This window comes from Alosa alosa, chromosome 11, assembly GCF_017589495.1.
Source record: "Alosa alosa isolate M-15738 ecotype Scorff River chromosome 11, AALO_Geno_1.1, whole genome shotgun sequence".
Lineage (NCBI taxonomy): Eukaryota > Metazoa > Chordata > Actinopteri > Clupeiformes > Clupeidae > Alosa > Alosa alosa.
This window is the reverse complement of record NC_063199.1, coordinates 13,388,768-13,412,413: the sequence shown is the minus strand read 5'-3', so window position 1 is coordinate 13,412,413 and position 23,646 is coordinate 13,388,768. Positions and strand designations below refer to the sequence as shown.

Genomic DNA, 23,646 nt, shown 5'->3' with positions numbered 1-23,646 from the left:
CATTAAATCAATATTTGCCTGGGGTATGAATAATTTTGTTCCTAACTGTACCTTCAACATTTTAATGAATGGTGACGTGTTTTAAAGATCTCAGTGAAGAAGCATAATCAGGAGTGTAGTCGTGAAATAAGGGGTAAACTAAGAATTCTGTGATCATGGTAAGGTGGACTGCGGCTGTATCAGATTTTTTAAAAAGGAATTTAGAGCATGTTTGATGATGGTGGAGGTTGTGGTCCAATGTTTTAACCAATAGCACTGGTATTTAATGGTTCCTAGAGTGTTGGTAAGTATGTGGTAAGTATATACAGAGGTGGATAAACTGCGTTTACTTGTGTTTAGACTCCACTACAGCCCTGAGCATAATAATATTCATCATAATAATATTCACTGCCATGATCATTACTGTCCACCGGAACGCGTTCTATACCCACAATCTGCCACACGGTGCCTTTACGGTGTTACACCTCTCAGCTCACATGTTCGGCGAACTTCCGACAAGTACATGCAATGCTGCATCAATGTGTAAATATGAAGTAATGTTGCTGTAACAACTTAATCGTTTATAATTACTTGGTGTGTTATAAAACGAGTAACTATGGACGCTCTTCAAGAGGAGTTCAGGGGCATGACCCCTCAGCAACTGGCGGCACCTGTAAATACTGTGGAGGTGAGAACTCGCATGAGATGTGATTGGAAAATATTATAATGTTACAGACGTTTATCCTAGAAAATATTATGAACGCAGATATGCTCTTGGTTGCTTTGTATGACTATCATTTCGACTTTCACTTCGATTGGCAGGAACTATAGATGTAGTGGATCATTCAGATAGGCTAACAAGCTATGTGCAAATTGAAGTTGTAACTGTCGATCCATGTCTGCTTACACAGGAAAAATGGAAATTGCTCCCGGCGTTTTTGAAGGTGAGATTAAACTATACTGTTCTTCACCACTGTCTGTTATTTCTGCTTTCTATACTGACGTAGATTCACTTTAAACTTCCAATTTATTGTGAATATAGCCAAGAGATCTCATGGCGGATCACTCTGAATCATTTACAAACATTTTGGATGCAGCAAGTGATTCCATGCAGTAGACTGTTTGCAAGAAATTTGTTGCATACTTGAGACAGTCAACCTTCAATCTGTCATTTCATATCCATCGTTAGGTCAAAGGGCTTGTGAAGCAACACATAGACTCATTCAATTACTTCATCAATGTGGAGGTAAGCTAGTGCAAATAATTGACATAGATCTATATGTTTTCCTTAAGCATTAGCCAATCTCTCACTGGCTCCCACCTTTCACTCCTAGATAAAGAAGATCATGAAAGCCAATGAAAAGATCACCAGTGATGCTGACCCAATGTGGTACCTCAAGTAAGTGGCTCTTTTTTCATGTAGCTTTGAAGTAGATTACCCCACATACTCACACATTCCTACTCACACTATCTCTGTTTTCAGATATCTCAATATTTATGTTGGCATGCCGGATGTGGAAGAGAGCTTCAATGTAACACACGACCAGTGTCTCCACATGAGGTAATTATCAACAGACTGTTGCCAGTGTCTCTCTGCCCTGTCCTCTGTATGTTTGTACCAGAACAGAGGTTTATCCATTTGTGATCCATTTTTATATTCATGTCATCCCCCTTGTGTAACAGACGGTGAATATTGAACAGTGGAATTTCGAACTAAAGCTTGACTTTCAAAAAATGTATCACAAATCAAATCGCAGTTGCGTTGTCTATCAGAAAAATCTCAATTAGATATTTTCCCCCAAGTTGTGCAGCCCTAGAGCTAAGTTGCAAAGAGCTGATCAGTGTGTCTGTCTGCCCTTATACCAGATCAGTGTGTCTCTCTGTCCTTATACCTGATCAGTGTGTCTGTCTGTCCTTATCAGTGTGTCTGTCTGCTCTTATACCCGATAGTGTCGGCTGAGAGAAATGACGTACTCTGCTCCTATCACAGTGGACATTGAGTACACCCGAGGGAGTCAGAGAATCATCCGGAATGCCCTGCCTATCGGAAGGTTAATTAGCTCTGGTTATTGTAGTCTTTTTGGTTGTTGAGAGGCATCTTTTAGATGTCCTCCAGCAGTAGTTTTTATCCATTGTAAGTAAAGGTGTTGTTTTGTTGTTGTTGCCTAGAATGCCCATTATGCTGCGGAGTTCCAACTGTGTTCTAACGGGAAAGACACCCATGGAGTTCTCCAAACTAAACGAGTGTCCTCTGGACCCAGGCAAGTCACACTTCAGCCCCATCAATGAACCAGAAGCATGCATACAACTCTTAGAGAGTAACTACATTTTTGCAATGCTATGGTTTGAGTCTTATTATGTTTATGTTGATAAATATTTTATTTGTGTGCAGGTGGCTACTTTATTGTCAAAGGTCAAGAGAAGGTTATTCTGATACAAGAACAGCTTTCCAAGAACAGAATCATTGTGGAGCAGGACAGGAAGGGTGCAGTTGGAGCCTCAGTGACCAGGTAACCTTCCCACCTTTTGGTCATCCAGAATGGCCTGTACAGCAAGTTCTCCAAGTTGATAAAACACATTTCTTCATGTGTTTTAAACGAAATGATCAGTTATGTTATCTATCACACCTTCCTGGTGCCTGTGGTGTGTGTGTGTGTGTGTGTGTGTGTGTGTGTGTGTGTGTGTGTGTGTGTGTGTATGTCTATGTCTGAGAGTCTAAATGGTTTGTCTGGTGTTGTTTGACCACAGCTCCACCCATGAGAAGAAGAGTAGGACCAACATGATTGTAAAACAGGGTCGCTTTTACCTGAAGCACAACACCTTGTCAGAGGATGCACCAATTGCCATCATCTTCAAGGTAGTACCTTTTATTTTATTTTTTAAATTTAGAGGCTTTTACTTTAACTATCAAGCTTGCTTGCCTTACAAACACCAACAACTGCACAACTAGCACTGGTAAAAGCCAATCCGCTTGTTATCTGATGTAAAAGCTAGCCCTACATCTTCATGGAGTTTTAGACCCAGATCAGAAAGCCACACAGTGTATAGCTTCGGTGGCTGGAGAGAACAACAGACATGTTTATCACTTATTCCTATAACCATATGACATTAAAAGGAGGATCTAAAAGCCAGCGATTGTTGTAAATCCCAGTTACCATCAAAATATACTTAGAATGGTAAGAACGAACATATAAATTATTCTTTAAGTGATTCTTCAGAGTCTGTAGGTGTGTGATGGAGGTATGATGAAGAATGGCCAAAAGAGGGCGCCATAGCCTAACCATAGTCACACAAAACCCCTTGTGATGCCTATGTCCTATGATTATCATGAAGAGTGCAGAGAAAGTAGATGTAATAGATTTCTTATACAGTGGTGTACCATGACACTTCACTTTCCTGTAAATGATTTTACTGATTAATTTGATTTCTTAATGCAAAACATATTGATTGTTTTACAGTAGAAACAATTCATGTCTGTTCAAACAGTACTTCATAGAAAAGTCTCAGGCTAATTAAGATTTTCTCTTCCATATGTTCCTATGCCCTAATGGGAATCCATTCATCTGTTGGTGGCTGTTCTATCCTGACCTGCGGTTTTTAATTAGCGCCCGCACCTGTAGATCCATGTGAGCGCATCAAGAGCCCACTGCACTCTTCATCCATATGGGAATGCAGCTTCTGACCGCTCTGATGGCTCCGTGGCTAAATTGGCAGCTAAGTGTCAGTTTAGAGTGTTTACTCTGCACTCAGGCCTGGGAGCCCCTGCTCCAGGGAGCCTTCAGAAGGGCCAGACCCCTCTGCTCTCTCAGCCCTGAGCCTGAGCCTGCGTTGCCCCCCGCACCCAGCTCCAGCTCCAGAGTTCCCACACAGCCCCATTAGCATAAGCAAATGTCAGGGAACCCTGGGACTCCCCTCTCCACTCCAGCCAGCCGAGCTCTGCTTTCCTCTGCCTCTGCCTTTGAGCTCGACACAGATATTCTGCCTGGTTTGTGATATGAGTCCACACACACCCCTAACCCACTGATCTGTAATGAAATCTGGACCTGCTTTAGCAGCCTTGTATGTGGCTCTATGCTGATATATAATTAGCTTTCATTAATTGTTGTGTATGTGGTCTTGGAGGTAAATGCAGGTGGATGAGCTCGTGCTTTATAGTGGTGAAGTATTTAAATCTCACCTGTTCCTCTACCCATGCCTACATCTACTATGGTAGTCTCATTTGCTTCCCGTCCTGGATTCTAATTTGCATTCCTGCCTGATTAGTGTACGAACCACAAGCCAACCTTTGACGTATTTTGTTTTGTTTATGACAAAACCTTAAAAAAATCTCCTGTCTTCCCCTCTAGATATATGCAGGTCCCCTCCTTCCTCAACTCTTACTCGAAGAAGGTCTACTACAACGGCGTCCCTTATTTTTTCTTCCATGAGAGCTTAAAGTGTTCTGGCGCAGTTGAATTTGAATTGGGCTGTGTTGCTTAAGATTTGTAAATTATTTGCAAATGTTCCTTGCCTTAAGTCCTGTTCCACCATCTCCTCCCCCTCCTCTCCTGTGTGTCCTGCCAGGCGATGGGTGTGGAGAGTGACCAGGAGATTGTGCAGATGATCGGCACTGAGGAGCATGTGATGGCTGCCTTCGGCCCCAGTCTGGAGGAGTGCCAGAAGGCCCAGATCTTCACACAGACTCAGGTACACACACACACACACACACACACACACACCCACACACACACACACACACACACACACACCTTTGGAGTGACATTGAATAAGTTTGACATTAAATCCTAGACCCCGCTTTTAGGCCTGGATGTCAAGGATGTCAGGGTCTCCTTATGATGACAGGAAAGAATGAAGTGGGAAATGGTCTGTTTGTTTGATGGTGAGAATATTCATTCACACATTAATAAAACCTAAAATACATTATTTTATCTTCTACAAACAGAAGAGAAAAAAAGCTTTCATGTGTTGGAGCCATTACTCAGCCTGGTGGTATTTTAGCACATGAGAGCGAGGTTCAGACCTCTACCTCCTCGAAGGGTGAGCGGGCATCCACAGCTGTGCTCATCCCTGCCTCCTAGCAACCCCTGTCTGAGCCCCTCTGAATGTCTGCTTAGCGCTCACGTGCCCCGTCCCCGCGGTTATGCTCTCATTGTGCTCTACAGGGCTTTAATGAGTTATACGATAAGGCCGCGTGACCTGCCTCATTGTCCAGAGGACAAGACACATGGTCACAGCCATATGTGATTACAGCCCACTGGTGTAGCAGGCTGAAAAATGACATGTCTTTATTGATTCATGTAGAGCTTCTCAGTGTCTGGAAAACTACACTGGTAATTTAACATCCAGTGCGAAGTCAGCATGTGTACCCACCTAAAGAAGTTCTTAAAGAAGTTTTATCTTTATTTGTACCAAATGAATATGTGGTCGGTAATTTAATAATAGTGACAACATTATTGTGTCACATTAGGTGGTGATTTACCTACACATTTTTGGATTTAGGACTTTTGGATGAAATTGCATCCTCAGTTAATGGGATGGGAAGCCCATAGCAAATTAAATTGGGCATGGACTTAATTGGGCACTGGAAAAAAAATAAGCCCATGTTGCCTGACGGGTGCTGTTTTTGTGGGCAAGTGGCATTGGGGAGGGTCAGTGTGGCAGGGAGCCCCTGTGAGCTGCTACTGCTGCCCACTGCTGTCAGCGGCTCAGTGTGGGTGGTCTGCAGGAGAAGCCCACCGCCACAGTGACCTCCGACCCATGTGCCAAAGCCGACCAGTCAGCATGCATGGCCAGCGCTGACTCAGGTGGAGTGTGTGTTTGTGGACATCCATGTGTGCTAAAGGCCTGTCAAGTCTTCAGGAACTGCCTTGGAACCTCTGCCACTGTCTTGAGTGTTGGCAGGTGCATCCAGTGAGCTTCTTATTAAACAACCTGGAATGTTGCATTTTTGAACCACCTCTCCATGGCAACTGGGTTTTGTTAGACATGATTAGTGGCACCATGATGTAAGGCACAAAAAGACAGCATGATCCATTACCATTTTCACCTAAGTCAGTAATTAAACCCCAGTCCTTTTGTCACTGCTCTTTCTTACTGAGGAAAACAAGCACCAGACCAAGATTTACAGCCAGTCAATAAATGAAGGTTTATTAAGGCATTTACAAGATTTCTTGTGGGATCCAAACATCTCTTCTGTTCATTTGTCTGTCTTTGTGTCTGTGCTTAGGCTCTGAAGTATATCGGGAACAAAGTACGACGACAGCGAATGTGGGGTGGACCCAAGAAAACCAAGATGGAGGAGGCCAGAGAACTGCTGGCCTCAACCATCCTCACCCACGTACCTGTAAGTAGCCCCACCACACATACACACAGACACACACACATACAAACACACAGATTCTCAGTATTCTCATCAGCTCTAAATATCGACTGTCTCTCCCAGGTGAAAGAGTTTAACTTCCGGGCGAAGTGTATTTATCTAGCCGTCATGGTGCGGAGGGTCATCCTGGCCCAGGGGAACAACAAAGTTGATGACCGCGATTACTATGGCAACAAGCGTCTGGAGTTGGCTGGCCAGGTGAGTGTGTCCCTGTGATGGTTCCTTCATTAGTTTCCCGCTGCCCTTATCCCTCTGTGAAGCAATGAGGTGTATCTCTACAGCATCACTGCAGCATCCACCCCAGCCATGTTTGTCTAAAGATAACGAGCAGCCAATATGGCGTAGGGTGACCAAAAACAGCCCAGCACACTTGGAAACTATTTGTTGAAGTGGAACATAAACTTCTGTTAATAAAATTGTAGCGCTGCCTCCAGACTGAATTACTCGCACACACACACACACACACACACACACACACACACACACACACACACACACACACACACACACTCAGATACACATTCATTGATGGTTGTTGATTACAGGCATGCGCCAGCAGATATGCCCCCCCCCTAATCTCTCACCTGCCTCTTTGTCTCTATTCTTCCTTTTCCTTTATTCCTCTCTTTCCCTTTCTCTCCTTCTTTCTTTCTGTCTTTATTAATACCTTCATTATTTCTTCCCACTGCTTTGTTTGCCTGTTTTTGTTGTCGTCCTCCATCCCTCGTTCCCAGGCGGTGTGGTGCTTTTGTCGCCTCTGGAGTTGGTGAGGGGGGGTGCGGGTGGGGGGTTGGTGGGCTAAGAGATATGCGGCGGCACCAAATCCGAGGGCTGCGCCAGTGCAAGCGCCAGCGTGCGGGTTCTTTAAGCGCGCTGCCACAAAAGAGCCGCGGCCGCCTTGACTCCAGCGATTGAGCTAATCCAGTGAGCCAGGCTCTGATAATGTAATTATGTCTGTCTTCGGGCTTTTAATTTCCAACCCCCCCACCACCACAACACCCACAACACTGCCAACCTCCTCTTGGTCGAGGGCTCGGATGGAACTGGGGGGTGGGTGCAAGCTGCAGGGTCCCTTTTCAGCCGGGGCTTATACACTCACACACACACGCACACACATACACACATACAGTGACACACACACATACACACACACACACACACACACACACACACACACACACACACACACACACACACACACACACACACACACACTCAGATACACATTCATTGATGGTTGTTGATTACAGGCATGCGCCAGCAGATATGCCCCCCCCCTAATCTCTCACCTGCCTCTTTGTCTCTATTCTTCCTTTTCCTTTATTCCTCTCTTTCCCTTTCTCTCCTTCTTTCTTTCTGTCTTTATTAATACCTTCATTATTTCTTCCCACTGCTTTGTTTGCCTGTTTTTGTTGTCGTCCTCCATCCCTCGTTCCCAGGCGGTGTGGTGCTTTTGTCGCCTCTGGAGTTGGTGAGGGGGGGTGCGGTTGGGGGGTTGGTGGGCTAAGAGATATCTTGTGGCACCAAATCCGGGGGGCTGGCGCCAGTGCAAGCCCAGCGTCAGGGTTCTTTAAAGCGGCGCTGCCACAAAGAGAGCGTCGCCATTGACTCCAGCGATTGAGCTAATCCAGTGAGCCAGGCTCTGATAATGTAATTATGTCTGTCTTCGGGCTTTTAATTTCCAACCCCCCCACCACCACAACACCCACAACACTGCCAACCTCCTCTTGGTCGAGGGCTCGGATGGAACTGGGGGGTGGGTGCAAGCTGCAGGGTCCCTTTTCAGCCGGGGCTTATACACTCACACACACACGCACACACACACACACATACACACATACAGTGACACACACATACATACACACACACACACACACACAATCTCCTCACTACGCAATTACGATTCCCTGACATTCAACTAATTGGCCCGCCTGTGCGGCGAGAGCTTAATTTCTTTATTAATTTTTCCACCGCTGCTTGTTTTGATGTATGCAAATATGTGAGGGTGAGGGTGAGAGTGGAATGAGGCGAGATGAAGAGGGTGCTTTGCGAAGACCCTGTTCAGAGTGCTGAATGCCCTGGGAGAGGGTCCAGGTTAAGCTTATCGCTCTGACGGGACACCTGTTAATTAAATCGGCCTGCGCGGCCGGCAAGCCGATAAGGGGAGAATGAGATGTCGCCCCGAGCCAGATGGGCCCATGTGAATGGCGGCGGATGAATACGCCGCTCGAGAGATGGTGGCACGCCGTCGGCGTTGGTGGCGCCGTGAGTTTCTCGAGCGTTGCAGCACCTGAGAGATTAATCAGCTATTAAAAGTTCAGCAGTTGATGAGTTGAGTTAGTGTGGGAAGTTGGAGGCCCACAACATCTCAGTTTGTGTGATCGCTGAAAGTCTGCTTCACCCTGAACTATTTCCTGCTACACTATTGGGCCACCTAGGCTTTCGATCAGTGCGTCATTCTGTGATTTGCTGTCTATGTCCCCGGTGTTTCTGTGTACTTTTACTTTTAAAACAGTTAAATTGTTGGACTACATTGCTTGAGTGACTGGCATGGGGGTGTAGTTTGAGCTTATTCTACTCAACAGTCTTGTTCATTCCTCTCTCCTGTCCCTCTTCTCTGTAGCTGTTGTCCCTGCTATTTGAGGATTTGTTTAAGAAGTTCAACACGGAGCTGAAGAAGATCGCTGACCAGATCATCCCCAAGCAGCGAGCTGCTCAGTTCGACGTGGTCAAGCACATGAGACAGGACCAGATCACCAACGGCATGGTCAACGCCATCTCCACAGTGAGTTGGAGTAGCCCAGCAGTAACTCTCTTGTTACGTTGTGGATTCAGAACTCTGAGCACAGCAGAGCAGCTATTCCTGAGACTCACCATCTCTCTGTCTGCCATGTTAGCTAAATAAACCTCATGCTATCTTTTTTTTTCCCTCTTTTTCATCCTCTGCTTCTCCTGCCTGATTGTTCCCACCCACTGTTTTTGTTTCCTCTCTTCCCTCTCTGTAGGGGAACTGGTCACTTAAGAGGTTTAAGATGGACAGGCAGGGCGTGACGCAGGTACTGTCCCGGCTGTCGTTCATCTCGGCCCTGGGCATGATGACGCGTATCTCCTCCCAGTTTGAGAAGACGCGAAAGGTCAGCGGCCCGCGCTCGCTGCAGCCCTCCCAGTGGGGCATGCTGTGTCCCTCCGACACACCTGAGGGAGAGGTGAGTCATCCTCCTGCTGTGGCTGACCAAGGGGGCTGAGTTGGACTACAGGGTTCCAGCATGCACGCCACCCACCTTCTGCACAGGAGAGCTAAATATGTAGATGAGTGTGTTCTATGTATAAGCACTATTGCATCCGTTAATGTCTAGTTTGTCAGACCCCTCTCTGAAAGAGCTCATCAAGCTTCACTGGACAATGTGCTTTTTAAGCTGTATTACAACAGAGTTCCCATGCAGCTACCACAGGAATACAGTAGGACCTCCACAAGTCACTGTAACTTCTGGGCTGTTGAGCATGATTTGTTTTAAGTGCTACATGATCAGTTTTGTAAATAGTAGTCGTTTTCCAGTTGGGTTGTGTTGAATTGTAGCGGTGATTTAGCGGAGTCAGTGTAGCCTGCACAGGTCCGCTCCAAAAGTGCAACACAGAGCAACTGGACAGCCATTAATGTGATGGATTGTGAATGCACAAATGATACACCCTGTCCTCATGGTTTTTCAAAGTAGCCTTTCAGCTGCAGTAGGGCTTGGTTGATGACTTGTCGTGGGGGTTGTTTGAGGCCGCTGTTTGTGTGTCCTTTAGGCCTGTGGCCTGGTGAAGAACTTGGCCCTGATGACGCACATCACTACAGACATGGAGGATGGGCCCATCATCAAGCTGGCCTTCAACCTGGGCGTAGAGGACGTCAACCTGCTGTGTGGAGAGGAGCTCTCCTACCCCAGCGTCTTCCTCGTCTTTCTCAATGGTGAAGACACACACACGTGCACACACACACACACACACACTCAAACTCACTGAGAATCAGTTTTTTATTATTTGAAAATGCTAAAAGACGTGTTCATAATTGCTCATAATTTAATAATACTGCTTTGCATAAAGAGGTTGCCTTCAAAAAGATTGAAGCTAAAGTCTTTTAGAAAAAATAAAGAAAGAATATCCTTTTATATTAAAAGTCCAGCCAACCTCTGGACCACAGAGCTAACCAGCTCCCTGAAGATTAGCTTTCAATGTCATGTTGCGTAGGACAGCCGCTTCAGTATTAATTAATGTATATGTTTTCTAAAGCACTGATAAAGTGTCGTTAAACCAGCTGCCTCCCTGCTTAATTAATTAACAGCAGCAGGTGTCAAAGCAGCAGCAGTAGAAACACACACACACACACACACAGACATACCCATACTGTATATGTGCACACACAACTGCACACAATCATAAATGTGTACACACAGAAACCCAGTTCAGTGTTGCTTCAAAAAGCACCTCTCATGTAAGCTGCAAATTCATTGTGTATGCTGGCAGACCACTGCTGAGGACTGTGTCATTAGTATACACTATGCACTATCCATCTCACATACTGTACCAACAGTGTAGCTCAAGTATAGTGTGTGTGTGATGTGATGTGATGTGATGTGATGTGATGTGATGTGATGTGTGTATCTCTGTAGTAAATGGAGCTAACAGCCACCACACTTCTACCCTGGGTCTATAGTGTGATAGTCCTGCACCCTGACAGCAATGCCCAAAGAGCCAGCCCTGTTGGTATGGCAGCCAGAACAGACACTGACCCCTGTCTCCCTCTCCCTGCAGGTAATATCCTGGGTGTGATCCGTGACCACTCCAAGCTGGTGAACACCTTCCGGCTGATGCGGAGAGCAGGCTTCATCAACGAGTTTGTGTCCATCTCCACCAACCTGACCGACCGCTGCGTCTACATCTCCTCCGACGGGGGAAGGCTGTGCAGGTATGTGCTGCTGACCGGGCGAGAACCACCGCGAGTGAAACCTAATCACTGCCACCACGTTGGTTTAGACGTGGAGAGTATGGAACAGTATGTAGGTTAAGAGGAGAGTATGGATCAGTATGCAGGTTAAGAGGAGAGTATGGATCAGTATGTAGGTTAAGAGGAGAGTATGGATCATTATGTAGGTTAAGAGGAGAGTATGGATCATTATGTAGGTTAAGAGGATAGCATGGATCAGTATGTAGGTTAAAGACAAGTGCGAAAGTGCTCACGGGTCCTCCAATGTAAGGACACTTTCACGTATACAGTATATTTACTCATAATATACTTGTTATACTGTTAATGTCATTGTTCGTGACATACATTCATCAGATAATTTCCTCCATACTCATTTAGACATAAATATTGACCTCATGATCCATGTAATTTATACAGATGCATGCAATAAATCATGCTTCATTCAGCTGTGTAGTTAAGCATCACTAAGTTAATATTAAGACTGAGAGGAGCAGTTATCCAAGATCTGACTTCAGCTGGAAGTGTGAAGCGTCAGTCCGAATTAGTGGATTAATCCCTCACAGATTATAAATATTATTCTCTGTTGTTTAAGATGGGTGAGGTTCTCATATATAATGATGAGCATACTACATCATTTCCACAATCAATAATCTTACTTCAATATTATATACAATGTTACTTATCTATTAGCCACAGTCTGTTGTTTATGTAATGATTGGCGTGCAGACGTTTATCTGTTGGCTACAAGCCAATCTCTCTGCTGATAATGCGTGGTTGTCTATGCACTTGCATTCTCTCCACATTGAGGCGTGTGTGATGTTATCAGCACCTCCATCATCAGCGTTCCCAAAGCCAGCGTGCCAAGCGTTTATGATCTGTCTGTGTTCTGTGCCCCTGCATGGCGTTTAGTCTCCGCTGGCTTTGTGAGCGGGTCCTCTCTTTCAGACGCCTCTTTGTGTGTGTGTGTGTGTGTGCGCGCGCTCTCTTTCAGGCCCTACATCATAGTGAAGAACGGCCAGCCGGCTGTCAAGAACAAACACATTGAGGAGCTGTCTCAGGGCTACAGGTGCTGCTCTCTCGCCTTACACACACCGCCACCCTCATACAATCCAGCAGCCCTTAGCATAGTCTTGCACTAGAGATTACAATTCTTGTTGGGCTTCCATTTCACTTGTGGCTTGATGTTCCAAGTTTTGTATAAGGTGAATTTCACTGAATATGAAATGTGTGCATTTGATATGGATGTATTATAAGGAATGAGGCGTGTTTAGTAAAGATGATGTATTAACAGTTTACAACGGTCTCCCATTCCCCCTCAGGAACTTTGAGGACTTCCTGCATGAGAGCTTAGTGGAGTATCTGGATGTGAATGAGGAGAACGACTGCAGCATCGCACTGTATGAGCACATGATCACCAAGTAAGTCCTGAGCTTCTGTATGGAGTGGAGTCCTCTGCACGGCCTCTTCTCTGTCTCATGCTGTTGCTGAACAACCCACTCAGCCCAAATTAGGTGTTAAGCACTCTCCTGAAGGTGTGTGTGTGTGTGTGTGTGTGTGTGTGTGTGTGTGTGTTGTTCGTTCCAGGACTACCACACATCTGGAGATTGAGCCGTTCACTCTGCTGGGTGTGTGTGCAGGCCTTATCCCGTACCCCCATCACAACCAGTCGCCCAGAAACACCTACCAGTGTGCTATGGGCAAGCAAGCCATGGGTAAGGCACCGACGCTTTGATGATTAGTGTATGATGTATGTGAAAATGTTTATGTGTATGTTTATGCAGGTGCTTTTGTCGAAAGCGACTTACAATTATTTTTTTGTAAGTCTTACAAAAGTCATACATTACTTTAAAAGAAAAGTTTGATCTAACAACAACCTCGGGTCTATTTTAGTGTAGTGTAGACGGTCGTTGGAGTTAACAGCGTTAACTCATAACTTAACAGCGTTGATGAGGTAGTTAAACTGTAATATGTATTTGCAGTGAAATGTCAAATAGCGATTGCCATGGAGGCAAAAATTTACTACGTCAAAGTAAGTCGCTACTTTAAGCCAGGCTCAACATATCCTTACACTGCTGTGATACTGTGGAGAGGGTCCCTACAGACAAACCAAAGTGTTTTAACTTTGTAACATGGCACTCTCCACAACACACCGGCGAGAAGGACTCACCCACACTAGACCAGTATTGTTTTTGTTCCCTGTGACAATCACTGGACTCCTGCATATCCTTATGTACAGACTTTCACCCACTCCAGTGCACACACTCATCATAATGTTTGTGTGTCCACGCACACAGACTCACACCAAGCATTGACGTGCTTGCGTAGGGGCCCTATTGTGTGCTGTGTGCACAGGGGCCCTCTCCCCCGCCGCTGTTCTCGAGCGGGCCACCGACATTGTCTTGACCCCCCCGTCCAGGGGGTCAGTATGCTCAGCTGCGAGAGGGGCCGAGGGCGGCGGGAGCCCCCGTTACCAACACGACCCCAGAGCTCTGGGCCGCCGCACACCATCACCATTCAGCTCCCTCTCTCCACTCCGCATCCCCTCCCCTCCCCCTCACAGACCTTTACAAATAACCACAGGGAACGCAACTTTATTTGGTCCAGTGCCCTCTGGTGTGTGTGTGTGTGTGTGTGTGTGTGTGTGTGTATGTGTGTGTATGTGTGTGTGTGTGTGTGTGTGTGTGTGTGTTGTGTGTGTGGACAGGGCCTATACATGTGCAAATACATCTGTGTGGCCCCTGGCCCATAATGGCAGGATCTGAACTTGTAGCCTGATTGTGCAGTAATAGCATCTGACAAATGTCAAGGCCCGAGGGGCGGAGGCTTTTGTGCCATAAACTGCCCCGCTTTGCTGCTCCATACTCTAACAGCACCACACACTACCTACCCCACCCCCAAACACAATCTCCCCACACACTACCTACCCCCCCCCCCACACACACAACAAAACAAAGTAGCTTAAGCACATTCTGCCACTAGAGATGCATCCCCTCAGCCGTGGGGTGAAACCACTCAAGCGAGGCCTGCATTCAGCTGCTGGATGGGCTGTGTGACAGGCGATGGCGTCTCCAAAAGGATTATCTGCTGGTTAAATCTGTCCCAGTGTCTCTGAGTCTCTCTGATCCGGTCGCCCCCGCCCTGTGCTACATGCATTATGCCTCTGCCACACCTATTGAGCACGCTGATTGATTGATTATCGAAGTCAAAGCCATCTGGGAAGGGAGTACTGTTGATTCGTTGGAAATACAAACTTCCTCATGAAGTTATTCAATCAAGTTATTGGTGTGCTCATCTGCTTCTGGTTGAGCAGGGACACATCAGGTCTACATCAGGTTGTAGTCCAAATCTACAACCACCTTTGAATCAGGATGAATGGCCACTTCCATTGTGACACCATGGCTTGAAGATCCTGACTGAATGCCTGTTCTCTGACACCTCTGTGGTGTGATGCATTGCAGAAAGCATTTTAAACCTGTTAATGATCTTCTTGTCGCTCTGACTTCCAGGCACCATCGGCTATAATCAGAGGAACCGCATAGACACGCTTATGTACCTGCTGGCCTACCCTCAGAAACCCATGGTGAAGACCAAGACCATCGAGCTGATCGACTTTGAGAAGCTCCCGGCTGGCCAAAACGCCACGGTGGCCGTCATGAGCTACAGTGGCTACGACATAGAGGACGCGCTGGTGCTCAACAAGGCCTCTCTGGACCGAGGTGAGAGGAAAGGGCAGTGCTGGCCCACTGACCCGGAGCAGGGTCTCTCTTGAAAGGGAGAAACCGATGACCTGGAAAATATTGAAAGCTGACCAATCCTATAATGGAAAGAGAATCTGTTATTAAACAGCATGATATTATTAGGTGTTACTTGGCACTCCCTCTCATCTCAAATGCTATCAAAGGACCTTAAAGGACAATGGCGATAGATCTCCGTTTCCCGAGGTCACTGAGTAGTCATTCATGAGCCCCCTTGTTCATGCCTCCAGAGTGTAGCGCTGTAGCTACCTGGCTGCTTTAGCTGTTGGCTGCGAGGGGTTTTCGTAGCGACAGTACGGTGACCTCGAGAAACGGACATCTATGTGAAAAATCACCGGAAGTAGGACGTTTTTGGAACTTGGGGTGGGGGGGCACAAAAGCTTACAAAAGAAAAAAAAACAGATATTTCAAATTCAGCTGATTTCACCTGTGTCTGATCTGGATCCCACTAGCCGTTTGGTGCATGTTGTTGCAGCAGTTGCCCGGTCCCTCATGGCTGTGTGATTGATGTTCTCAGGGTTTGGCCGGTGCCTGGTCTACAAGAATGCCAAGTGTACTCTGAAGCGCTACACTAACCAGACGTTTGACAAGGTGATGGGTCCCATGCTGGACGCAGAGACCCGCAAGCCCATCTGGAGGCACAGCATCCTGGATGCTGATGGCATCTGCTCCCCTGGTGAGCACTTTTAATAAAGAGAAAACAGTGCACCAGGAACTCAGTCCAGATATTATCTAACTCACTCTCTCTGTGTGTGTGTGTGTGTGTGTGTGTGTGTGTGTGTGTGTGTGTGTGTGTGTGTGTGTGTGTGTGTGTGTGTTTCAGGTGAGAAGGTGGAGAATAAGCAGGTGCTGGTGAATAAGTATATGCCCACCGTCACCCAGACGCCACTGGAGGGCACTGCCCAGCCTGGTCAACCACAGTACCGGGATGTGCCAATCACGTAAGAATACACACACGTAAACAAACACACACAACTGCTAGACTGTTTTTACCACACACTCACTCCCTTAGGACATTGTTTTGACTCCTAATAGCAGCTGAAGTGTTTCCTATCATTGTTTCAGGCTGAAGTGAGGTGTTTATGTGTGTTGCAGCTACAAGGGCTCCACAGACTCGTACATTGAGAAGGTGATGATCTCTTCCAATGCAGAGGACGCCTTCCTCATCAAGATCCTGCTGCGGCAGACCAGGCGGCCCGAGATCGGAGACAAGTTCAGCAGCCGACACGGACAGAAAGGTGGGAACTACACTGTTCAGCACTGTTTCATAACTAATTAGGGTAACTGGCATATAACTGGGTATGAAAAAGAGCATCCCAGAGAGGCAGGGTCTCTTAGAAGTAAAAATGTAGGGGTATTCAGCACTCTGTGTAAACCTGTGTGGACAAATGATGTAAACAATGTAATTGCAATGCTTATTAACATGAAATTGTGAAGTATTTTGGGAGTTCATCATCTATAGTACATAATATAATATGATAATATTCAGAGAATCCAGAGAAATCTTTGCAAACAAGGGAAACATGGCTGTAAAACAATATTGGATGATCGTGGTCTTTTGGACCTCAGATGGCACTGCATCAAAACAGACCTGTTTCTGTAAAAACAAATTGAATGGGCTCGGGAAAGCCTCTGATAACTATTGTCTATGTGCACAGTTTGATACTGAGTTCAGAAAAGCCAGTGTAAACTTTTTTTTGTAAACAAAATTTTATTTAGACATGATACAGAAAATACCACCGTCTTATCTGGGCTTGAGCTTGTTTAAAATGGACTGAGGTAACGTGGAAAAAGGTCCTGTAGTTAGACCAATCAAAATTTGCAATTCTTTTTGGAAATCATAGACTCATCTGGGCTAAAGAGTACAGGGCCTATCCAAGTATCCAGCCTATCCATATTGCTTAGTGCTTAGTTTGAAACCCAACATCTATGACTGTGTGGAGGAGCATTAGTGCCCACAGCATGGCCATCTTGCACATCTGGTAAGGCACAATCAATTCTGAATGATGTATACAGGTTTTGAGCAACATAAACTGCCATCCAGGCAATGTCTTTTTCAGGGAAGACCTTGAATATTTCAGGAAAACAATGGCAAAATGAATTCTGCACATATTTAAACAGTATTTCTCCATAGAGTAAGAGTCCAGGTGCTAAAATGGCCTGTCTGCAGACAGAGTCTGTCAAATTAGGTGCATCATGGAATGAAAAACATGATTAAGAATACCCCATACTGTTGAGCAACTGCAAACCTATCTCGGGCAGGAATGGGACAAGATTTCATTCTCAAAACTCTAGCAACTGATCTTCTCAGTTCCTAAACATTTCCAGAATGTTGTTAAATGAAGAGGTGAAGCAGCACAGTGGTAAACATTCCCTTTCCCAACTTTTTTTAAAACATGTTGCTGGCATCAAATTCAAAATGAACATATTTTCCATGAAATAGTCCAAATGTTCATTTAAACATTTGATATTTTGTCTATGTTCTTTTTGCTGGGTATAGGAGACGTGTATATTATCACATTCTGTTTTTATTTGCATTTTACACAACGTCCCAACTTTTTCTGATTTGGGGTTGTATGAGCCATTTTTAGTTGTTTCTGTTTGTTTGTGTGTGAGAGTGTAGTTTTAACACTAGTCCTACTTAGAAAAGTAAGTCTAGTAAGTCCCCCCCACACACACACACACACACACACACACACACACCCCTCAGCTTCTCGAGGGGCCATTTTTCAATTAATTGGCTCTTTGTCCGGAGCCAGACTATGCAAATGTTTCACACCACCACAGCAGTGCTGTAGGCCGCTCCTGGGAAGGAAAAAAAGCTCACCACCCCCATTGTTTCATGGCTACTCCACAAAGGCAGGGCCAGCCTGATGTTTTAATCAGAAAGCTAACTGGCGCCATGCATAATTCACCCAGCTAATAATGAACAAGCACTGGGATAGCCAGTCACCGGCCCTGACAGCAATATGCTTGTGGCACCTCAACACAGAGGTCAGGCAAGGGTCATCTATAGGGGTAAACGGGCCACTCATCACCGGCACGTCTGAGTTGTGCTGCGTAGGAGCTTTGAGTGGAAAATGACCAAGCATTACTGTTGGGATAGGACAAAGCATTACTAAAAGCTTGTCACTATTATTTCTTCCAACAGATCAGGTTTAAATAGCTTTTTTCTCATTTTCAAATTTTTGTAAGCTACTTGGAGGTTATTTGTGGTTTTTGTATGCTTTCAACAGAACTGTCAGGTACTTCCCAAACATTGGTCAACTTTCAGGAGCTACCTAGCTTTGATACCTATTTCTAGATGGATAGAGAATGATGAAAGACCACACACTGTCTTGTCCTCTGTGTCTTTTCATATGTGTAGTTCAGCAGAGAATTCCATATCCATGTCTAATGTCTGCTTCAGATGTGTGGGCTTTGCCTTTTTTTCTGCTGTCACTTGATTATGTAGATTGTAGTGTACTGTTAGACAGGTTGGAAAATTGAGTAGGACTTTCTTGTACAGTCCTTGATTAGTTCATTTAGAAGGCTGAAGTTACTTTGTCCCCATTGGAAGTTATGAAGCTGATGGTGTGGCTGTGACATGTGGAATCCCCCAGGGGTCAGCTCTTGGGACCTCTTCTGTTCAATGTCAATATTCTAACTTTGGGCCAGATTCCACAAGACAACACTTGAGTACCATAGTTATGCAGATGATGCACAGATACGTCTGTTTCTCTGACCCAGTGACTCCAGCCCAGTAGACTCCCTGTGTCAATGCTGAGAGCAAATAAATGATTTGAGAAGCCAGTGGTTTCTTCAACTCCCTGGTTAGGGCCAGAATGCATCTCTAATATGGTTTTAAAGAGTATAAACTTAGAGCTTTTCAAGCATGCAAGTCAACTAGGAGAAGCAGCATTTTGCTGTAATGCTGCATGCAACTGGAACAAACTGCCAGATGATCTTAGATGTGCCCCAGATGTACTATCTTGCCATTTTGAATTCAGCTTAAAACCATTGTACTTAAACTTCAATCATATTCTTGTTATTTTCTTTTGATTATTTTACTTATCTTTTAATTATAATCTTTTAATGGCCTTTTTATATAATTAGAGCTTTATTTTAATTCTCTAATATTTCTATCTTTTAATTTTAGTTATACTGTTCTCTTTTAATTACTAATATAACTTGCCCTGCCTTAAAGCTAATGTTGAGCTTTCCTGAGAAGCATTCCCACCGCCCCTCACGTGAGCAGACAGGGAGTTTCTCTGCTACTCGGCCACTCCTGCCCTCCCTCATCATTCCTAGTCTCTTATGCGCTCACCAGCTCTCATCAGCAGAGCATGAGCAGCAAATAATTTGCCAGTGACCCACATGTGCACACAGTTATGTATATTTGTATATATATGTGTGTGTACGTACTCAGACACAGCTGTGTTGGCAGTGTTACTGTGCAGGGGAAAGTCAGCATGGGGGGGGCTCTATTGTGTGAGGTGCCAAAGTATGGTAATAAGGGCTGATGGAAGACTCGACTCTCTCTCTCTCTGTGTGTGTGTGCGTGTGTGTGTGTGTGTGTGTTAGTGGGGAAATGCGTAGGTTAGGGAAATGACGATCTAGGGGACTCCTGTGTGTGTGTGTGTGTGTGTGTGTTGGTGGACGTAGGGGGGTTGCGGTGGACCCTCGCCCCTGTCTTGCTTTTCTCTGCTGATTTCATGGCTCTTTCATCACTAACCCTCACACAAAACAAACAACCCAGTGGATGCCTGCTCCAGGAACACTGTCCCCTCTATCTCAATGTCTCAATGCATTTCTCCACCGTTATCTTATTTGCTCTCTCCACCACCTCTCTCCCTATGCTATCTCTTTCTTGCTTTCTCATCTTTCTTCTCTTATTCAACCATTCTCCCAACGTTTCTGCTGTCGTAGCGTTTCTCTTTTTCATTTCTACGTTAACGTAACATCTAGAAAACGTTCTACGTTTAACCTGTCCCACTCCCCCTATCAACGCAGCTCTCAGCCAGACAAGTATTATGGAGCAGATACAAGGAAAGTAGCTGCTCAGCACTAGTCAGTGAAACCTCCTGTAAGGCAGCACCAGGCCAGCAGTGGGAAGTCCACTACGGGCTCTGCTCTGATGCACGAAAAGGCCATCGTCCCTCTCTTCCCTCCTCGCGGTCGCTGAATGGCGTGCTTGGTTTTGTAGTTGGGCCTGCCACTCATTGTGAGCTGTATTTGGTGCTGGCTGTTTACTTAGCCCTCTCACTGTCCAGCATAATCCCAGCAGCCCTCGTCCACCCCCCCTACACCCCCCCTTTACTTCCTCCTGCACCCCTCTTTCTCCCTCTCTCTTTAGCACTTGCAAATGGCCCAGTGATGTGTTTGCTCATGGGGTAGGCGAGGTGTGTGTGTGTGTGCGTGTGCGCGCGCGCTGGCCCCTCAGTAAACATTTGCGTTCACACTTAAGGCGCGCTACCGTTGGCTGTTCCATCATGTGAATGTCTAATGGTTCTCCTCCAGCTCCTCTCTGCATGTGTTTGTAAGGGCGCTGTGAGTCTCCACTACTCTTCTCCCTCTCCTCCTCCTCTTTTCACTGCACTGCATATGTTGAAGGACACTCACAAGACCGGTCCAGCCGAGGACCACAGACATCAGTCTTAGGGCTGGGCCAGCTTTTGGGATTGGTACAGTATTTAGATCACAGCTTTTCTAGGCATCCTAGAAGACCTGGAAAAAAACTTGTTTTCAGATAGTTTCACATTTTTGTTCATTTACTGTTTTGAATAACTGCAGAATATAAATGTCAAATAATGGTAGTATATATTTATTATGGACCCTTTCAAGAGAGTTCCATTATCAGCATCATAGTTGGCCCCACAAGACTTCCTTTTTAACATTCCATATGTTATCTTAATGCAGAGGAAGTAGATTGGGGCCCAAATAGAATGTTCAAGCATTGTTTTTGTTTACCTTGTTGAAAGGGTCTATAGACATTCCTAATAATTTCCCAGTGATTTCACTCTGAAGGCATGAAGATGTTTTTTCATGTGCTTTATATTCATTATATTGAAGGATTGAATTGTAATCTTTAGTCTTTTTCCTTAAAAATACCAATGCACCCAAAACAAAGAATCAAGTTGTATTTACTGAACATTTTATCCAATGTCACCACTGATTTCCATTCATTTGTCTTATTAGTCTACAAAAGTACCTTGGAGAAACACATAACTTAAGAATAAACACAAGTCTTTGTTTTTAAACATTACGGTACAAAGTCATTTGGGTTACTATGTAACCACAATGTCCATTTCTGTGTTTGTCCTTCTCAGGAGTGTGTGGTCTGATCGTCCCTCAGGAGGACATGCCCTTCTGTGATACGGGCATCTGCCCCGACATCATCATGAACCCACACGGCTACCCCTCCCGTATGACGGTAAGTTGCCCTCTGCCTGGACAGGACGTTAGGAAGGCCAGAGGCTCTCAAAAATGCTTTGGTTTATGTGTTGCCTCAACCAGATCTGTTGTGTTCATGTGTAAGTGCAGTCCAAATGTGATGCTACAGAGTGGACAGTGTGGTTTAATTGAATAGTTTTTAATAAGGGAAAGAAAGTGCTTTGTGCATAGCCATTTTGTTTGTTCCATGGTGCAATGCAAGTGAACCGCTTAGACCTGATGCAATCAGAGGCAATTCAGTATGAGAGAATTTATGTGTTCACAAATTGCTGTGGTGATTATTAAGTCATTATTATGGTGCTGTTATTTATGACATAAATTGTTAACCATCAGTAAGTCATGCACCTGACCTGTGGCAGTGTGTAATGTGCGTGACCCCACTCTCGATGGTCAGGGGGCAGTGGGGTTAAAGGTGCCATGGCTCATCCTGCCCCTGACCCTCTGGTGTGGGGATGAATGGCAGCTGCTTTGTGTGGGACGCAGAGCGCTGATACACTTTTTTATGAGTTCCCACCATGCCCCCACCCCCACCATGCCCCCCTCCAAACTCCTCACTCCAATTCCTGTTCTCACCCATTCACAAGATGTGTGCTGTGCTGTGCTGTGCTGTGCTGTGCTGTGGGACTGTGAGACTCTGAGTGAGTCGGACTGTCTTTGTCTCCCCTATGACGGTGGTTTCAGTAATATTAGTCATCGATCACTATTCATAGCATTTCCCCTAAAGCGTCATTTCTGCCACCCCCCTTATGCCGTCATGCTTTCATGTGCCACCACTTCACTTATTTCAGGCATGCACTGCTGACTGCAAAAACAGACCTAGCCAGATCTGTGGATCTGTGTTGAATCTGTGCAGCCTAAAATCCTCACACGAATGTTTTTCCGTTGAATGTGCGTAGAGCTTACCTAACCTACACAAACGGCACTTTGTAGAGCGTTTATAGCCTTCGTGTGTGCTGGGGTACCAGTAGCGCTGCACTTCACCGCACTGGTTGGGGAAAAGTAAACAAAAATTGAGGGATGTCTCCGTAGATAAACCCAATTCGTATTTCAGTATTATATTTGCATTTTGTTAGCTTAGACTTTTGTAAATGTCACCGAGAAATATCTTGCCCTTGCACACTTCAGTTACAGACCATAGTGGAATCATTAGTCGGATCAGACAGGATCATCGGGGCTTACCCCTCTGAACTTCAACTGCAGGTTGTCAGCAATAGACAGCAACTCTCTCTTGCTGTGCCACTCACACTCACTGGCTCATGTTGTTTTTAAAGGTGCCACTCCTGTTTTATAGCAAGACATATCTGTAGCCTTTGAGTGATTTTGTTAACTGTTTTGCTACTGTACCATGGCAGACAGGCCTATTATGAGTTCTGTCCATCATTGGTGGTAGGCTTAGGTAAAATGGCAGCAACAAGATGCTGCTTATTATATATTTTCGTACCAAAGTCTCATGTTGCTGCAGTTTTTGGGTTTAGTAACATGTTAATAAGGGTGTTATTACACTCAGGTAATGACAAATAAAAGATAATAAAAATGTGGTGTTGGCACATGAAGAGGAAGGATCTTCTCTATGGAAATAAGGCTGGAATATGAAGCAGTAAGGTGCTCGTCCTTGCTACTGCTGTATTGTAATGCTGCCTTGACCCCGGCCAGGTGGGGAAGCTGATTGAGCTGCTGGCAGGGAAGGCAGGCGTGCTGGACGGCAGGTTCCACTACGGCACGGCCTTCGGGGGCAGCAAGGTCAAGGACGTGTGTGAGGACCTCATTCGCTACGGCTACAACTACCAGGGCAAGGACTACGTCACCTCGGGGATCACGGGGTAATTGGCCACACCCACCCCTGGCCAGTGCCAGCGCATGTACACAGACCCGCACCCCAGTGGGTGACTCCTGCATCTCCTGCTCTAAAGTGATGTGTATGACTTTGTGTGCCACTATGCCGTAGGGAGCCACTGGAGGCGTATATCTACTTTGGCCCGGTGTACTACCAGAAGCTGAAGCACATGGTGCTGGATAAGATGCATGCCAGAGCCCGCGGGCCCCGGGCCGTGCTCACCAGGTATGTCCAAGCGGTCCACCGGTCACTGGCCTCTCCTTATGTTATGACTTGAATCAATTGTTGTGACGTTGAAGAT

At 45.6% G+C, this 23,646-nt stretch overlaps 1 protein-coding gene across 1 annotated transcript; it reads left to right on the top strand.

Moving 5' to 3' along the window:
• Positions 1 to 464: 464 nt before the first annotated feature.
• polr3b (polymerase (RNA) III (DNA directed) polypeptide B) lies at positions 465 to 23,570 on the top strand (the record flags this gene model as incomplete). The annotated part of the gene is given in 27 exon segments (XM_048256352.1): positions 465 to 667; positions 891 to 923; positions 1,169 to 1,225; positions 1,314 to 1,378; positions 1,463 to 1,514; positions 1,517 to 1,540; positions 1,930 to 2,030; positions 2,149 to 2,240; positions 2,372 to 2,489; positions 2,728 to 2,836; positions 4,543 to 4,665; positions 6,206 to 6,322; positions 6,422 to 6,556; positions 8,982 to 9,143; positions 9,364 to 9,564; positions 10,148 to 10,310; positions 11,153 to 11,306; positions 12,316 to 12,390; positions 12,644 to 12,742; positions 12,909 to 13,036; positions 14,831 to 15,040; positions 15,597 to 15,755; positions 15,903 to 16,020; positions 16,175 to 16,317; positions 21,388 to 21,491; positions 23,165 to 23,331; positions 23,457 to 23,570. Coding segments are annotated over 27 exon segments (3,095 nt in total), but the record flags the coding sequence as incomplete, so codon positions are not given.
• Between the last annotated feature and the right edge of the window lie 76 nt (positions 23,571 to 23,646).